General features: G+C 44.2%; 2 protein-coding genes and 1 long non-coding RNA gene across 5 annotated transcripts in view; 1 reads left to right on the top strand and 2 right to left on the bottom strand.

Annotated features, from left to right (window-relative positions):
• Window positions 1-235: 235 nt before the first annotated feature.
• Window positions 236-6256, bottom strand: LOC111973951 (cyclin-G2). 2 transcript variants are annotated; one of them, XM_024001409.2, is made up of 8 exons: window positions 6064-6256; window positions 5337-5373; window positions 5114-5251; window positions 2393-2643; window positions 2175-2253; window positions 1991-2089; window positions 1530-1732; window positions 236-1285 (listed from the first exon to the last, which is right to left on the bottom strand). In XM_024001409.2, the coding sequence occupies exons 2-8, from the start codon at window positions 5352-5354 to the stop codon at window positions 1171-1173; spliced, it is 903 nt and encodes a 300-aa protein (XP_023857177.1). In that variant the 5' UTR covers window positions 5355-5373; window positions 6064-6256; the 3' UTR covers window positions 236-1170. The 2 variants fall into 2 exon arrangements, with proteins under 2 accessions (XP_023857177.1, XP_023857174.1); XM_024001406.2 differs by having other exon boundaries at window positions 5337-5466.
• Window positions 6257-6521: 265 nt separating this feature from the next.
• Window positions 6522-16899, top strand: part of LOC111973949 (coiled-coil domain-containing protein 158) — a 24279-nt gene continuing 13901 nt past the window's right edge. The window contains exons 1-5 of one of the 2 annotated variants that reach the window (XM_024001404.2): window positions 6522-7147; window positions 8392-8446; window positions 8605-8747; window positions 8915-9081; window positions 9235-9344. In XM_024001404.2, the coding sequence (XP_023857172.1) occupies window positions 7045-7147; window positions 8392-8446; window positions 8605-8747; window positions 8915-9081; window positions 9235-9344 (578 nt within the window). In that variant the 5' untranslated portion in view covers window positions 6522-7044. The remainder of the gene's footprint in view (window positions 7148-8391; window positions 8447-8604; window positions 8748-8914; window positions 9082-9234; window positions 9345-16899) is intronic. The other variant, XM_024001403.2, reaches the window with a different exon arrangement.
• On the bottom strand, window positions 13412-14392 carry LOC111973952 (uncharacterized). Its single transcript, XR_002878659.2, has 3 exons — window positions 14336-14392; window positions 14158-14234; window positions 13412-13951 (listed from the first exon to the last, which is right to left on the bottom strand). It is a non-coding gene; the product is annotated as an uncharacterized lncRNA (long non-coding RNA).

Below are 16899 nucleotides of genomic sequence, written 5' to 3' on the forward strand. Positions count from 1 at the left end.
CGTGGCTGAGCCGTTGTTGCTCCTAGACATTTCCACTTCACAATAGTAGCACTTACAGTTGACTGGAGCAGCTCTGGAGATTACATGGCTGTTTGCACAATTGTATACACCTGTCAGCAAYGGGTGTGGCTGAAATAGCCAAATACACTAATTTGAAGGGGTGTCCACATACTTTTGTATATATTGTGTATGATTCATTCGTTAAACAAAATGAACAATAATAGGGAATACACAACAGGTTTAAAAATACTATTTTATTTGTTGGGTTCTTGGTTCATTTCTAACAATGTTGATATACAGTAACATAAGATGGCCTATTCACAAAGCATGATACAACTTTCTTCATTTTATGTACATTGTTATTTGTTTAAATATAAATATTTTGCACATGTACTAAATCTCAATAGACAACAATCCCCATCATTCTCGAACACAATCACATTTACATACAAGTCACCATTCATAGAATACAGTATCATCCTGCATATAATCTTACGAACACATTACAATAACGTGGTGTATAGGAAGCTTTTACATGAATATTATTCTATAAAACAGGTACATTTTTGCACAAATGTACCAATATGTTGGGTATTTCCCATTGATTTAAACAGTCAGTGCACAGGTTTGACATCCTAGGAAGAAAATAATTTCACCATTGTGCTTAATGTCACCTGGAATGTGTCAAATTTGGACATAGATTGACACCAGCAACATCTTTAAAAAGGCTTTCAAAGATCTTATTGCCAGTCAGCTGCCAAGATATTGCAATTTAAATCTCACTCAGATCTAAAATCATAACAAAAGTTTAAAAACAGCACATGGACTAACACAGGCACTTGATAGGGCCTGTTGTTCAGTATTTCCAGAATACATATGTATGTAGCAGAGGTGGTTTGTTGGACTAATCTCCCGTGATCAGTAACCTAGCTTTAGACAGGAAGACTTATGTCCACACCTAGGCTTTAGTGGAGAGGGCTAACAAGGCTCGCAGGCAACCCGAGTTTGATACCAGTCTGTCACACATACAGTATGCTAAGTGAAAGAAACAATTTGGTTCTGAATCATGACTACAAGGAAGGGGAAACATTACATTTAGGGAAAGTTACAGTTAGCACCCTGGTTACACAATCTCAATCACAAGTTTCAGCTCATCAAAAAGAGGGAGTATCATTTTCTGCCCTGGTTGCGAAACTCTATGGGGAAGAAGGCTCCCTTTTCGTCGCTGCTAGGAGAGCTGCACGGGCTGTCCTCTTCACAGCTCATGTCCTCACAGGAATCCTCACTAAATATACACAGGGGAGAACAGATGTCATCATTACTGTCTTCAAGCCACTGTTCCACTGATCTAATGTTATGTTTTTCTTCTTCCCTGAAACATCATAGCATTSCTGTACAATGTAGAAGTAATGTGGTGCATTATGTTACAGTTCAATAATGAGCCTTTATATACACACACAGTAGCTCTAGTGATATTAAATATGAATATTATTATACAGTAAAGTGCATTAAAGGGGCTGTTTGTTTACCTCACACTTTCACCCCAGCTCCCCTCTGGAATGGTCGGCAGTTCAGGGACACTGAAGTTATTAGCGTGCAAATTTTGGGCAGTTCGTCTGGACACGATCCACACCAGTTTTTTGTTGTCTGGTTTGTTACATTCACTTGAGCTGTACTCAGTCATGCATTTGGCCACAAGTCCCCTCCAGTAGAGTAACTCACTGTCAACAATCTGTGAAAGAAATAAGAAACATCTGAGGAGGCTGACAGAAGACATAAATAGAATAGTCTTGGAAAATGTTGTCTCAGCCAGGTCAGAAGGTGCTAATTTTCATGTAGCATGTTTTCATTTGATGTCACTTGTTAAAGTGGCAGGGTCAAGCTACTGTATAATGTCAGTCTCAGTGGGTCTTCGTATTATAAAAATATAATACCTGTCATTGGTCATGATGTCATACATACTGAGGTCTGTAATTAAACTGTGTAATACCTTTAGGTGCCTTTGGACTTCTTGGACAATTTCCAACATGGCAAGAGACTGGAGGGCTTCAAACTCCTGACAAATGACAGACAGTGCCAGCACCGATGGCTGAAAAAAAAACATATCGGTCCTGTAACTCAAAGTAAACATTCTTATAATTTAACAATTGTGTTGGCCTGAGAATAATTCTTACTTTTGCTTTAGAGAAAATAAGCCGACATAAGCAGGCTTTTAGCTGGGCTTCCAGTCTCCCAATGCTTGGGATCTCCTCCCTTAAAATAAAGGCAACGCTCATGTGAGCCTCATGTCAATTGATCATCAGAAGATCAACTTTACAGCTTCTAGCAATTGGAAAAATACTCACTGATGATATAATGCAAAAAGTTATCAATTAAGAAACAAAGCACTCACCTTTCTGATGTAAGTGATACGATCACAGCATGGTATAAGTGTAAAAAGGTTAAGGCTGTGAYGGCTTTGAGCTCCAAATTTWGTTTTCCAGAGATGATTTTCTCCATGCGGCTGAGGTCAGAAACAGTGAACTTGCTTTGGCTGATGCGGATGAGTTCATGGGTGGGTGAGATGTTACACTCATCCTCAACCATTTTGGCAGCAATATGGAGACAGGAGACTCCAATGCAAGGCAGATGCTTAGGTTGGACCTGTGAACATACCATTATAGTGATACATAAGTCAGCATAAATGGGCTACTTCTCCTGAGTTCTATTATATACTGAACAAAAATATAAACGCAACATGTAAAGTCCCATGTTTCAGGAGCTGAAATAGTTTTCCATACTCACAAAAAGCTTATTTCACTCAGATTTGGTGCACAAATTTGATTGCATCCCTGTTAGTGAGCAGTTATCCTTTGCCAAGATAACCCATCCATCTGACAGTTATGGCATATCAAGAAGCTGATCAAACACCATAATAATTACACAGGTGCACCTTGTGCTTGGGACAATAAAAGGCCACTCTAAAATGTGCAGTTTTGTTATTCAACACAAAGGGAGCGTGCAATTATTTAACCTTTATTTAACTAGGCAAGTCAGTTAAGAACAAATTATTATTTTACAATGAACGGCCTTCCGCGGCCAAACCCTCCCCTAACCATTAAGAACAAATTATTATTTTACAATGAACGGCCTTCCGCGGCCAAACCCTCCCCTAACCAAGATGACGCTGGGCCAATTGTGTGCTGCCCTATGGGACTCGCGATCATGGCCGGTTGTGATACAACCCAGGATCAAACCAGGATCTGTAGTGATGCCTCTAGCACTGAGATGCAGTGCCTTAGACCACTGCGCCACCTGGGAGCCCCCCAGAATTAGCATGCTGATTGCAGGAATGTCCACCAGAGCTGTTGCCAGATCATTTAATGTTCATTTCTCTACCATAAGCCATCTCCAACGTCGTTTTGGAGAATTTGGCAGTACGTCCAAACAGCCTCACAACCGCAGACCACATGTATGACATTGTGTGAGCGACCAGGTTTGCTGATGTCAGCGTTGTGAACAGAGTGCCCCATGGTGGCGGCGGGGTATGGTATGGGCAGGCATAAGCTACGGACAACGAACACAATTGCATTTTATGGATGGCAATTTGAACACACAGAGATACCACGACGAGATCCTGAGGCCCATTGTCGTGCCATTCATCCGCCACCATCACCTCATGTTTCAGCATGATAATCCACGACCCCATGTCGCAAGGATCTGTACACAATTCCTGGAATCTGAAAATGTCCCAGTTCTTCCATGGCCTGCATACTCACCAGAGATGTCACACATTGAGCATGTTTGGGATGCTCTGGATTGACGAGTACGATAGCGTCTTCCAGTTCCCGCCAATATCCAGCAACTTCACACAGCCATTGAAGAGGAATGGGACAAATTTCCACAGGCCACAATCAACAGATTGATCAACTCTACGCGAAGGAGATGTGTCATGCTGCATGAGGCAAATGGTGGTCACACCAGATACTGACTGGTTTTCTGATCCACACCCCTACTTTAAAAAAATTATATTTTAAAGGYATCTGTGACCAACATATCTGTATTCCCAGTCATGTGAAATCCATAGAAAATGGTTGCCTAATTTATTTATTTTAATTGACTGCTTTCTGTAACTCAGTAAAATCTTTGAAATTGTTGCATATTGCGTTTATATTTTTGTTCAGTATACTTTGTTTAATTAAAGGGCACGCAAATTGACATAAATTAAACAACAAACACAGGTATTAAACAATAAACCAAATGCCTACAAAACGCTAATTCCGTAGAATATCCAGAATTACCATATCTCAACACAACAAGCATATTTTTAAGTCGATGTCCGCGCCCCCACTGAAATATGAATTAGCATAATACAAAAATCCCCAGAAAAATCTGTCAGTTTAAGATAGAGATATAGATATGKTTTTTTTTGCATTGGATGCGTCTCAATCCACCGCATCCACCCATGTCGCACTTCCGCCTCTGCGGTGAAAAGTGACAGAGCTAGAGCAGTGTTTGTTAGACCATGAACCATCCCTAAAATCTGAAAATCCGTCTTCTCACAAAATCATCTGTAGCGTCCAAGCGGTTTGGTGACTCCCACCACCGTCTTGGGACTCGTCTGAAGTCGGTACAGCCAACTTCTGTCTGTAGCGTCCAAACCGTTTGGGCTACACACTAATATGACCCCTCTGTGGAAAGGTGAGATTCTCACATACATGTTTTGCTCTATGACACCCAAAGGCCTCACAAGACTCATCTGAAGGTCCCCCGGTACCAGTTGAAAAAAATGAATGGAAGTATATATGGAGACTGTTTAGAGCCAAAAATAAGGGGTTAAATACATGTATAAATTTAATWAAAAATCATGATCTTTCTTATATCTCTCCTTTTGACTTTTTGGGGGGGACTATCTGTTGTTCCATGTAGAATCTGTTATTCAATGCATTTGTATGGGTGAATAGCAGTAAGGTAAAAAAAAATGTAGGGATACTTCAAGGGGTCTTACAATTCTAAATCAAATAGCTAAATGGTCCTTGGTATGACCTTCTTAAAACAATTCCATATAGCTTAGTAGACTCCCCCCCCAAGCTTAGACAGGGCTTAGCCTGTATTAGGTTAAAATAATACACACCTTCATAATGGCTAAGAACCTATCCAGTAGATTGACAGCCAGAACAAATGTCTGGGTGCTGAAACCAAAGAAACTGGTCAGGCTCCACAAGTCTTCAACTTTGGCATTTCTGCATTTTGCAGAGACTCCATTGTGATTCTGAAAATGAATGGTAAATAACAAAACATCAAAAAACTGAAAGGTAAGTACAGTGAGTATATGTAACTGGGTCAGCAATACCTACCTCTGCTGCAGACTCCATTATATTCAGGCCAGTTTCCCTAGGTAAAAAGTATGATTCTTGAGAAATGTTTGACTTCAGCTCTTTGACAAGCCAACATGTTTCATTGTCAAGGTATTGAAGATCTTGCATCCTGAAAAAACACGTGATTAGCTAGACCCGAAAGAAATAACTAACATGTTTCCCTCCGAGAAAGAGCCTATAAATTTAGACTGTCTTTACCCCACCCACAGGGTGTCAAGTATCAACGGTCAGCCACCAATAATATGCACATCACCCCGCTAGATAGCTAGCTGTGACATAACAATATATGCCCAATACAGTCATCTTAAACACAAAAAAAGTTCGCATTTTCAATCATTTACATTACTTCTTATATAAAGTATCCAGGAAAATATTCGATAGTAGAATGGATGGACGGAACCTTGTTGAAAAGCAACCAGTCTATTCTAATGCTACTTGAAGGGAGAGGTGTTTTAAGTTATCTACGTGAGAAATCGATATCGGTCACATAGGTTAGTTAGCTATCAAGCTCATATTTGTAGCCGTATGTGGAAAATTATTTCTGACGCAATTATTCACATTAATCATATAAACTATCCCATGTATCTCAAATTACATGCAAAGAGTAACGTTATTTAGCAACAGTAGTTACCATCTGCAAAACACTGGGTCAACAAGCTAGTACCAGCTAATTAACGTTAGCTAACAAGACAGAGACATGTCTTACTTTGCCAAACGCTTGAAACAAGACGATTTTATGAAAATATAGCAACTCAGTATTCAAATTTACATTTCGTTTACAACAAAGTGTAATCGATTAGTTAGCTATAACGTAAATTAACAAGATAGTTCCTAAATTGTCATCTCCTGATGTTGGTGTTGATCATTTCCATCTGAAATGCGGAAGGATCATAGGGTCGTTGTCTAAACAAACTGCGAGACTACAACATCCATCTTGCACCAGTGGATGACGACACGTTGTAGGCTAACGATGGACAGGGTTTGCATCATATGCTGCATTCAAAACAACTGGGAACTCGGAAAAATACGTAATGGACGTCAGGAAACTCAGGTCTAGAAAGAGTTGGAAATCCGTTCAAATCGATTKTTCCCTGTCGGGGTCGTTTTTTCCGAGTTCCCAGATATTCTGAACGCACTGAAGTCGGACGTCGAAGATTTCCGAATTACCATGACGTGTTCAAAACAACTGGGAACTCGGGAATCTCCGACTTCAGAATTTTCAAAACAATGGGAACTCGGAATGATCCGATTGGGAAAAATATCGATTTGGACGGTCATCCAACTCGGGCCTCTTTCTCGAGCGCCGACTTTCCGGCCTGAAGATTACTGACGTCATGATTTGACCTTGTATTTTCCCGAGTTCCCAGTTGTGTTGAACGCGGCATATGGCTTAATGGCTGTGGTAACTAGTGACGACCGACGGACTTTTGTTTTACTACCCTTCAATATTTTGTTTTAACGGAAAAGTAACCATATTTCTGTTTGTTCTTGAGATGGTATCTACAAACGTCCAGATTTAGCAACAACTTTGGGGAGTTTCTGTTTCTAAAATCCACCAACTCTGAGTGAAGAAAGCGCGAAATCAACAGTTTCCATGGCGATGAAGCTTCGCTACTACTTGTTGCTTGCAGGCGCTGGTTGATTTCCACATGCTATCCCATACGGCTAGCTAGCTAACCAACTAATAATGTCATCTGGATTTCCAAATTCCATATCCAAAGATAGTAATTTATCTATTTACAAATCCTCTGAATTGTTTGATGGTTTATTGCACGAGATTCCAACAACAAGTAAGTAAATTAACCTGACTAACGTTAGCTAGCTACACTACATAAGTATGTGGACACCTGCTCGTCGAACATCTCATTCCAAAATCATGGGCATTAATATGGAGTTGGTCGCCCCCCGATCTCAACAAACCATTGCTGTATGGACCTCGCTTTGTGCACGGGGGCAATGTCATGCTGAAACATGAAACTGTTGCAAGCACAGAATCGTCTAGAATGTCATTGTATGTGTAACAGTTTAACTTTACGTCCGTCCCCTCGCCCCGGGCGCGAACCAGGGACCCTCTGCACACATCAACAACAGTCACCCACGAAGCATCGTTACCCATCGCTCCACGAAGGCCGCGGTCCTTAACTAGCTAGCCATTTCACATCGGTTACATATGCTGTAACATTAAAATGTCCCTTCACTGGAACTAAGGTGCCTAAGCCGAACCATGAAAAACAGCCCTCTTCTACCAAACTTTACAGTTGGCACTATGCACTGGGGCAGGTAGTGTTCTTGCATCAGCCAAACCCAGATTAGTCTGTCAGACTGCCAGATGGTGAAGCGTGATTCATCACTCCAGAGAATGTGTTTCCACTGCTTCAGAGTCCAATGGTGGTGAGCTTTACACCACTCCAGCCAACGCTTGGCATTGCGCATGGTGATCTTAGGCTTGTGTGCGGCTGCTCGGCCATGGAAACCCATTTCATGAAGCTCCAGACGAACAGTTATTGTGCTGACGTGGCTTCCAGAGGCAGTTTGGAACTCTGTACTGAGTTTTTCAACCGAGGATAGACGATTTATAGGCTCTTCAGCACTCGGCGGGCCCATTCTGTGAGCTTGTGTGGCCTACCACTTCGCGGGTGAGCCGTTAGACGTTTCCACTTCACAATAATAGAACTTACAGTTGACCAGGGCAGAAATTTGACGAACTGACTTGTTGGAAAGGTGGCATCCTAAGACGGCACCACGTTGAAAGTCATTGAGCTCTTCAATTAGGCCATTCTACTGCCAATGTTTCCTATGGAGATTCCATGGCTATGTGTCAGCAACGGGTGTGGCTGAAATTGCTAAATCCACAAATTTGAAGGGGTGTCTACATACATTTGTGTGTATATATAGTGTATAACATTGCTAACTACTAACCTTCTAGCAAAGTTCCCGGTCTTATCACATCGCTGTGCTGATTCCTGGCATCAGTGGCAGCACTGAGCAATCCCTCTTTGGCTTTCTAATTTAGCAAGCTACCTCTACCTTACAGGTACAAATGACACCAGCACTGTCTCTAGAAGGTACAACAATCTGGATGAATTGAGGTAATTTTGCCCTTTTCTTTAAATTACTCTAGTTAGCTAACTCCCCCACATGCTTTTTCATAACACTAGCTACCTGTATTTGAAAACAGATTGTCTGCCTTTTGCACCATGAACCATCATCCATTTGGAAGCAAGTTTGTTACGTTCTTTCTTTATAGTGAGGAGCTTGACAGACGAACCAAGGAGACCCAAATGCTGCAAGAAGAGGTGGAACATGCAACTAAAATGACCATGGAGAAAATGGGACGCACATGTCCCAGCAGCTCACCTTCACAAATGAATTACTTTCCCATCTTTATGGGTGAGTATGTGGTTCTTGTGTCATGAAGAAAAATATAGCCAGTACTAGCTATACAGTTACACATCGGAGCTATTGTCACAACCAAATATGTCACTAGCCTATTTTGAATTATGAAACTACCTGTAGTAGTGTTCCTTATTGCCACTTTACATTTTTTTATTTTACAGATGGTTCATCGGAGGAGAACTCAGAAGTGCTGTCTGTGATCCAGCCTCTTACATATGGCCTGGAGCTGGTTAGAAGTGGCATAACTTTCCCTGGGAAAGATGTTTTGGAAAATGCAATAGGGGACTACTCTCAACAGGTGTCGGAGCTCCAAAAGCAGCTGAGTGAGGTTAGTGTGAGATACAGTCCTATTTTTTTCTCCTTGAGAGTTATATATTATTGTGGAAGGCCTCTTGAACTCAATGAGTCTAATATCAAAATCCATGCAGTTCTTTGCCACATGAGGTGCTATTGATTGCAACCTTTGCTAATAATCTTTCAGACACATGAGCTTCATGAACAGCAGAAGTTCTACTTCCGTCAGTCCATCATCAAGCTGCAGACAAAATTGCAGGAGTTCCAGATTGAGAAAGATGCCCTGACTGATCTAAGGTAATTGAACCTGAAACTGTTGCACTGTAGGCCATTTGTACTGTATATGTAACCGATGTGAAATGGCTAGCTAGGTAGCGGTAGTGCGCGCTAGCAGCCTTTCAGTCGGTGACGTCACTTGCTCTGAAACCTTGAAGTAGTATTGTGGTTCGTATGTTCTGCTGACCTCGTTGCCTACATCAACAGCAGTGTGGTACCGAGTTGTCCTCAACCAACCTTGGGGGGCTCTCGCGCACTGCCAAGTATAGGATGGATAATGTCCTTTGCCTCCAGGGTCCTCCAGGTTGCTCCTAGCCTGGTCCAGCTCAGCCCAGGGTGGTCTTCAGCTTTGGGCCTTCAGACCCACCACAACGCCCTCAGCTGCTCTTCACTCTTACTGATGTGGGAGCCTCTTCAACTCCTCATGCTCCTCTGGGGGAACCAGAACAGATGGTGAACAAGGAAAAACAGACGCTACATGCTGTTACTGGTTTTTTCCAACAAAGTCTAGCAACATGATCATTGTTTTTTCTTGCTGTTTGCCACTGAAGCGCTGTATTTTTCCTAAAGACTGGAGAAAATGGAGGCCGTTAAATCAAATCACTGAAAGGTCTTTATTATTGCCAGAATTAATAAAGATCATAATTCAACAATAAACATTTAGCAGATAAGTGTTTGACTGACAGAGAGTCGATGCATCAATTTTATCTGTGCGAGGGAATATTCTCATATGAAAGCATCCTAAACTCGCAAAAAAGAAACTCACTCCTCACTGTCAACCTCATTTATTTTCAGCAAACTTAACACTGTGTAATATTTGTATGAACATAACAAGATTCAACTATTGAGACATAAAACTGTTAACAGTTCCAACAGACATGTGACTAACAGAAATGGAATAATGTTGTCCCTGAAACAAAAGGGGGTCAAAATCAAAGTAACAGCCCAGTATCTGGTGAGGCCACCAGCTGCATTAAGTAACATGCAGTGCATCTCCTACTCATGTGACTGCCACCAGATTTGCCAGTTCTTGGCTGTAAGATGTTACCCCATCTTCCACAAAGGCTCCTGAAAGTTCCCAGGACATTTCTGGGGGAATGGCCCTAACGCTCACCCTCCGATCCACAAGGTACCAAGACGTGCTCAATGGGATTGAGAATCCGGGCCCTCGTCGCTGGCCCAGGCAGAACACTGACATTCCTGTCCTGCAGGAAATCATGCACAGACGGAGCAGAATGGCTTGGTGGATTGGGTCATGCGGAGGGTCCATGTCAGGATGAGCTGCAGGAAGGGGGGAGGAGGATATATGAGGGAGGGAGGAGGATGTCTTCCCTGTAACTCACAAGCGTTGAGATTGCCTGCAATGCCCAACCAGCTCAGTCCAGATGATGCTGTGACAACCCGCCCCAGATCCACGATGGACCGCTCCACGCTCCAAATCGATCCCGCTCCAAGAGTGCAGGCCTTGGTCTAATGCTCATTCCTTCGATGAATAACGCAATCCGACCAATTCACCCCTGGTGCGACAAAACCCTTTGACTCGTTAGTGAAGAGCACTTTTTTGCCAGTCCTGTCTCGGTCCGGCGACGGTGGGTTTGTGCCCATAGGCACGTTGTTGCGGTGATGTCTGGTGACGACCTGCCTTACAACCAGGCCTAGCAAGCCCTCAGTCCAGCCTCTCTTCAGCCTATGCGGACAGTCTGAGCACTGATGGAGGGATTGTGCGTTCCTGGTGTAACTCGGCAGTGTTGTTGCATCCTGTACCTGTCCCGCAGGTGTATGTTCGGATGTACCGATCGTGTGCAGGTGTTGTTATAGTAGTGTCTGCCACTTGCGAGGACGATCAGGCTGTCCGTGCCTGTCTCGCTGTAGCGCTGTCTTAGGCGTCTCACAGTACGGACATTGCAATTTATTGCCCTGGCCACATCTGCAGTCCTCATGCCTCCTTGCAGCATGCCTAAGGCATGTTCACGCAGATTAGCAGGGACCCTGGGCATCTTTCTTTTGGTGTTTTTCAGAGTCAGTGAAAAGGCCTCTTCAGTGTCCTACGTTTTCATAACTGTGACCTTAATTGCCTACCGTCTGTAAGCTGTTTGTGTCTTAACGACCGTTCCACAGGTGCATGTTAATTCATTGTTTATGGTTCATTGAACAAGCATGGGAAACAGTGTTTAACCTTTACAATGAAGATCTGTGAAGTTTTGATTTTGATTTTTACGAATTATCTTTGAAAGACAGGGTCCTGAAAAAGGGACGTTTCTTTTTTAACTGAGTTTTATGACAGCCAATGTACCTGTGAGGCAGACCAGTTGCATGCGTTTGCACCTCTAGCTCAGCGGTGAGCTGCTGTTTCTCCAGCGTCAGCTCCTTGACACAGCAGCTCTGTTTGGACAGGCCAGCCCTTCTTGTACTCGCCTCTCCTGCTCCAGCACCGCCAAACACTCCTCACGCTGCTCCAAGCATGTCTGTAAAGGGAGGACTCAGCAGGGTTGGAACGGTATATAGTAGGATAGCTTTGAAAACACACCCAAGAAAAAATATGGAGTATTATACAATCCAAGACAATGAACAAGCCTGAGGACTCCCCTTAGCAGCCTGAATGACCTCAAAAATCTGGTCTTGATTTAGAAGCATGCCAAGTTTCCCACCCCAGAGAGGTAGGAGACAACCAACCTTGAATCTAAGTAGATGATCAAAACGAACTAACTAGCCAACTAACTAACTAACCTTAACTGTTGGATCTCCAGCTTGTGCTCATTGAGCTGGTTGCTGAGGCGGCTCTTCTCATTGTGCAGGGAGTCAATGCTACGTCCATGCTGCACCGTCATCTGGGTGTGCTCTCCATCTGCAGCCGCAGCAGGGCCACCATCTTCTCCCTGTCCTCCAGCTTGAGCCTCAGCACCTCAGTCTCTGCCTGAGGCCTGGCAGCTGCCCTGGGCTTCCTCCAGCCTGGCCCGTCCCTGCTGCGCCTCCTGCCAGCCTCAGCTGCAGCTCCCTGTCCCTCTCCTCCAGCAGAGCCTGGACCTTCTTTAGCTCCTCATCCCGTCACCCTTCAGGGCTTGCAGCCGCAGCTCCTCGTCCCTGGCCTTGTACAGCTGGTCTGCGGTCAATTCAAGCTCCCGTCGCACCACAGCCAGCTCCTTCTGCTGCTCCCGCTGATGCTTCTCGCCCAACAACTGGCAGAGGAGACAAAAAATAATGAGTGTTTGACAACTAAAGCCTTGGTGTCATCTTCCATAAAAAAAAAAAAATGATGCTTGGTCTGCTCCTTCTCCAGCTGCTCACGGGCCTGCCGCAGCTCTGACTGACCCCACACACGTAATAGACTACTGACTCTTATTCAAACATCTGTTTGATTTCATGGGTTTGAATTGATAAAAATAAAATAAAAACGTATCAAAGCCAGATCATATCAAACATAATGATAGACAGACTGAGTTGCTGGAATCAAAGAATGTGCAATGTTAAGATAGTGTATCTCTTTCTACAGCAGCAGGGAGCTAAGGACGTACAGTATCCTTGCTGTTTGTGTCTGAGGCTGGGCTGTATTACCGTGAGCTGGCAGAGCCGAGAGTCCAGCTCCTCTGTCTGCTGGAGGGATCTGTCTCTCACTCTCTGGGCCTCCCCCAGCTGAGACTGGGCCTGATCACAGCATCTCCAGAGCACCCACCTGGTACACAAACATCATGACAACTCAAAGCATCAGAACCTTCACATAGAATATTACAATGTCTCCCTCCTAAACCTTTGTTTGAAAAGACTAAAAGACCACTCTAATTATTCTACATCACAACGCGGCATGTGTGTGTTAGCTGTAACCTTGTCTTCATGGCCCTCTGGGTGTCCAGTAGTTCGAAGCGCAGGACGGAGAGAGCTGACTCCAAAGTCATTGACCTGACACTGGTGCACTGAAGCCTGGCTTTCACCTTGTTTTTCTGGTGAAAGGATAATGCATTCATTTGGACACTTTTTGAAAGATTTGACTGATGTCTTACAACTGAATGATATTATATTCATTTTTTTTATTTTACTCAGTTTTTCTCCCCAATTTCGATCCTGTCTCATCGCTGGCAGAAAGTGAAGGTTGGGTCACGCGTCCTCTGAAACATGACCGGCCAAACCGCGCTTCTTAACACCTGCCCCATTAACCCGGAAGCCAGCTGCACCAATACGTCGGAGGAAACACTGTTCAACTGACGACTGAAGTCAACCCGCAGGCACCTAGCCCGCAACAGGGAGTCCGCTAGACTGCGATGAGCCAAGTAAAGCCCCCCGGCCAAACCTCCCCTAAACGGACGACGCTGGGCCAATTGGGTGCCGCCTATGGGACTCACGGTCACAGCCAGTTGTGACACAGACTGGGATCGAACCCGGGTCTGTAGTGACGCCTCAAGCACTGCGATGCAGTACCTTCGACCGCTGCGCCACTCGGGAGGCCCGAAAATAGAGAGCTTTGAATTTAATTCAACTCAGGAAATATGTAGATATAGTATTGCTAGTTAATTCATGTCGCTCACTGTAACAACTCCACCTGGACATGCAAGCTGAGGGCACTGCCTCTGGAGCTGCTCAATTTCTCAGTCAATATCGCCACCTCCTGGTCATGACTGGTAGTGAGCTGCTCCATTCTGGAAAAAGAGTAAAGCAACACAAGCAAGGCAACTTTACATGTCACTCTAGGAACTTGCCTCAAACATACATGCGGTTTTAGGGTTACAAACAATTCTATACCAGACAGCCTTACATGCAGGTAATGTGTGGGCTATCAGATTAGTGAATGACTGTAATCCCAAGTCACTGAGACAAGAATTGTGGAAAGTTAATGAAAATGCACCTTTCCCTTTGCTCCTTCAACATGATCTCTGCTTTCTCTTGGCATTTCTGTTCTTGAGTCTCCATCTGCTCCTTCAGCTGGCACAATGAGTTAGGAATGGAAAATACAATGTCAAGAACAACATTTCTAAACCCTTGATAAGTGTTGTGTGAAATAAAACATAACACAGCTGTCTTACCAGCAGAAGGCTTTCTCTCAGATTGTGATTTGCATGCTCCAAGTCGTGTAATACTTTTCCCACTGAACACCCAGTGCGTCCTGCTGGTGTACGAATTGTTTCCACAACGTTTTTCGTAAGCCAACAGCGCGGAGTGCACCTCCTGTAGTGTCCGCTCCCTTGACTCTGCTCTTCCCGCTCTGTGACTTTGCTTCCTCCTCAGCCTCCAGTAGCCTCTGGTCCCCGGTCTGTTTAGCGGCTTGCAGCTCCCTGATCATTGCTTGCATTTTCCCCATTACATCTGCCTGTTTTCTGCTCTCTTTCGTTCTGAGGGACAAAACAATTAACACCCAATTGACACTCACTGGTTGAATTAACGTTTTTTCCATGTAATTTCTATTAAATTAGGTGGAACCAACGTGAAATAGATGTTGAATTGACATCTGTGCCCAGTGGGCATTGAAGGGACTGTAAAACATGTCCTACACTCCCGTTGCAAAGAACCTGTATGTGTCCAAAGGTATACCAGTGGGGAGAACAAGTATTTGATACACGCCGATTTTGCACGGTTTTTCCTACTTAGCAAAGCATAGTAGAGGTCTGTAATTTTTATCATAGGTACACTTCAACTGAGATGACGGAATCTAAAAAAAAATCCTGAAAATCAACATTGTATGATTTTTTAAGTAATTAATTTGCATTTTATTGCATGAATAAGTATCTTGATCACCTCCAACCAGTAAGAATTCGGCTCTCACAACCTGTTAGTTTTTCTTTAAGAAGCCCCTCCTGTTCTCCCACTCATTACCTGTATTAACTGCACTTGTTTGAACTCCGTTACCTGTATAAAAGACACCTGTCCACACATTCAATCAAACAGACTCCAACCTTCTCCCAACAGCCAAGACCAGAGAGCTGTGTAAGGACATCAGGGATACAATTGTAGACCTGCACAAGGCTGGGATGGGCTACCAGGACAATAGGCAAGCAAGCTTGGTGAGAAGGCAAACAACTGTTGGCGCAATATTATAAAATGGAAGAAGTTCAAGATGAGGTCAATCACCCTCGGTCTGGGGCTCCATGCAAGATCTCACCTCGTGGGGCACAATGATCATGAGAAGGTGAGGATCAGCCCAGAAACTACACGGCCAGGACCTGGTCAATGACCTGAAAGAGAGCTGGGACCACAGTCTCAAAGAAAACCATTAGTAACACACTACGCCGTCATGGATTAAAATCCTTGCAGCGCACGCAAGGTCCCCCTGCTCAAGCCAGCGCATGTCCAGGACCGTCTGACGTTTGCCAATGACCATCTGGATGATCCAGAGGAGGAATGGGAGAAGGTCATGTGATCTGATGAGACAAAATAGAGCTTTTTGGTCTAAACTCCACTCGCCGTGTTTGGAGGAAAAAGAAGGATGAGTACAACCCCAAGAACACCATCCCAACCGTGAAGCATGGAGGTGGAAACATCATTCTTTTGGGGATACTTTTCTGCAAAGGGGACAGGACGACTGCACCGTATTGAGGGGAGGATGGATGGGGCAATGTATCGCGAGATCTTGGCCAACAACCTCCTTCCTCAGTAAGAGCATTGTAGATGGGTCGTGGCTGGGTCTTCCAGCATGACAACGACCCGAAACACACAGCCAGGGCAAACTAAGGAGTGGGCTCCGTAAGAAGCATCTCAAGGTCCTGGAGTGGCCTAGCCAGTCTCCAGACCTGAACCCAATAGAAAATCTTTGGAGGGAGCTGAAGTCCGTATTGCCCAGCGACAGCCCCGAAACCTGAAGGATCTGGAGAAGGTCTGTATGGAGGAGTGGGCCAAAATCCCTGCTTGCAGTGTGTGCAAACCTGGTCAAGAACTACAGGAAAACGTATGATCTCTGTAATTGCAAACAAAGGTTTCTGTCAAAATATTAAGTTCTGCTTTTCTGATGTATCAAATACTTATGTCATGCAATAAAATGCAAATTAATTACTTAAAAATCATACAATGTGATTTTCAGGATTTTTGTTTTAGATTCCGTCTCTCACAGTTGAAGTGTACCTATGATATAAAATTACAGACCTCTACATGCTTTGTAAGTAGGTAAACCTGCAAAATCGGCAGTGTATCAAATACTTGTTCTCCCCACTGTATGTAACAGTATAACTTTAGTCCATCCCATCGCCCCGGGCGCGAACCAGGACCCTCTGCACACATCAAACAACAGTCCCCACGAAGCATCGTTACCCATCGCTCCAACAAAAGCCGCGGCCCTTGCAAAGCAAGGGGAACCACTACTTCAAGGTTTCAGAGCAAGTGACGTCACCGCCTGAAAGGCTGCTAGCCGCGCATCACCGCTACCTAGCTAGCCATTTCACTTCGTTACATTACCCCACTTTCGACCTCCTCCTTTTTCGCAGCAACCAGTGATCCGGGTCAACAGCATCAATGTAAAAGTACAACTTTAGTCCATCCCCTCGCCCCGACCCGGGCGCGAACCAGGGACCCTCTGCACACATCAAACAACAGTCACCCACGAAGCATCGTTACCCATCGCTCCACAAAAGCCGCAGCCCTTGCAGAGCAAGGTTGAACC

The sequence above is a fragment of the Salvelinus sp. IW2-2015 genome, linkage group LG15 (genome assembly GCF_002910315.2).
Source record: "Salvelinus sp. IW2-2015 linkage group LG15, ASM291031v2, whole genome shotgun sequence".
Lineage (NCBI taxonomy): Eukaryota > Metazoa > Chordata > Actinopteri > Salmoniformes > Salmonidae > Salvelinus > Salvelinus sp. IW2-2015.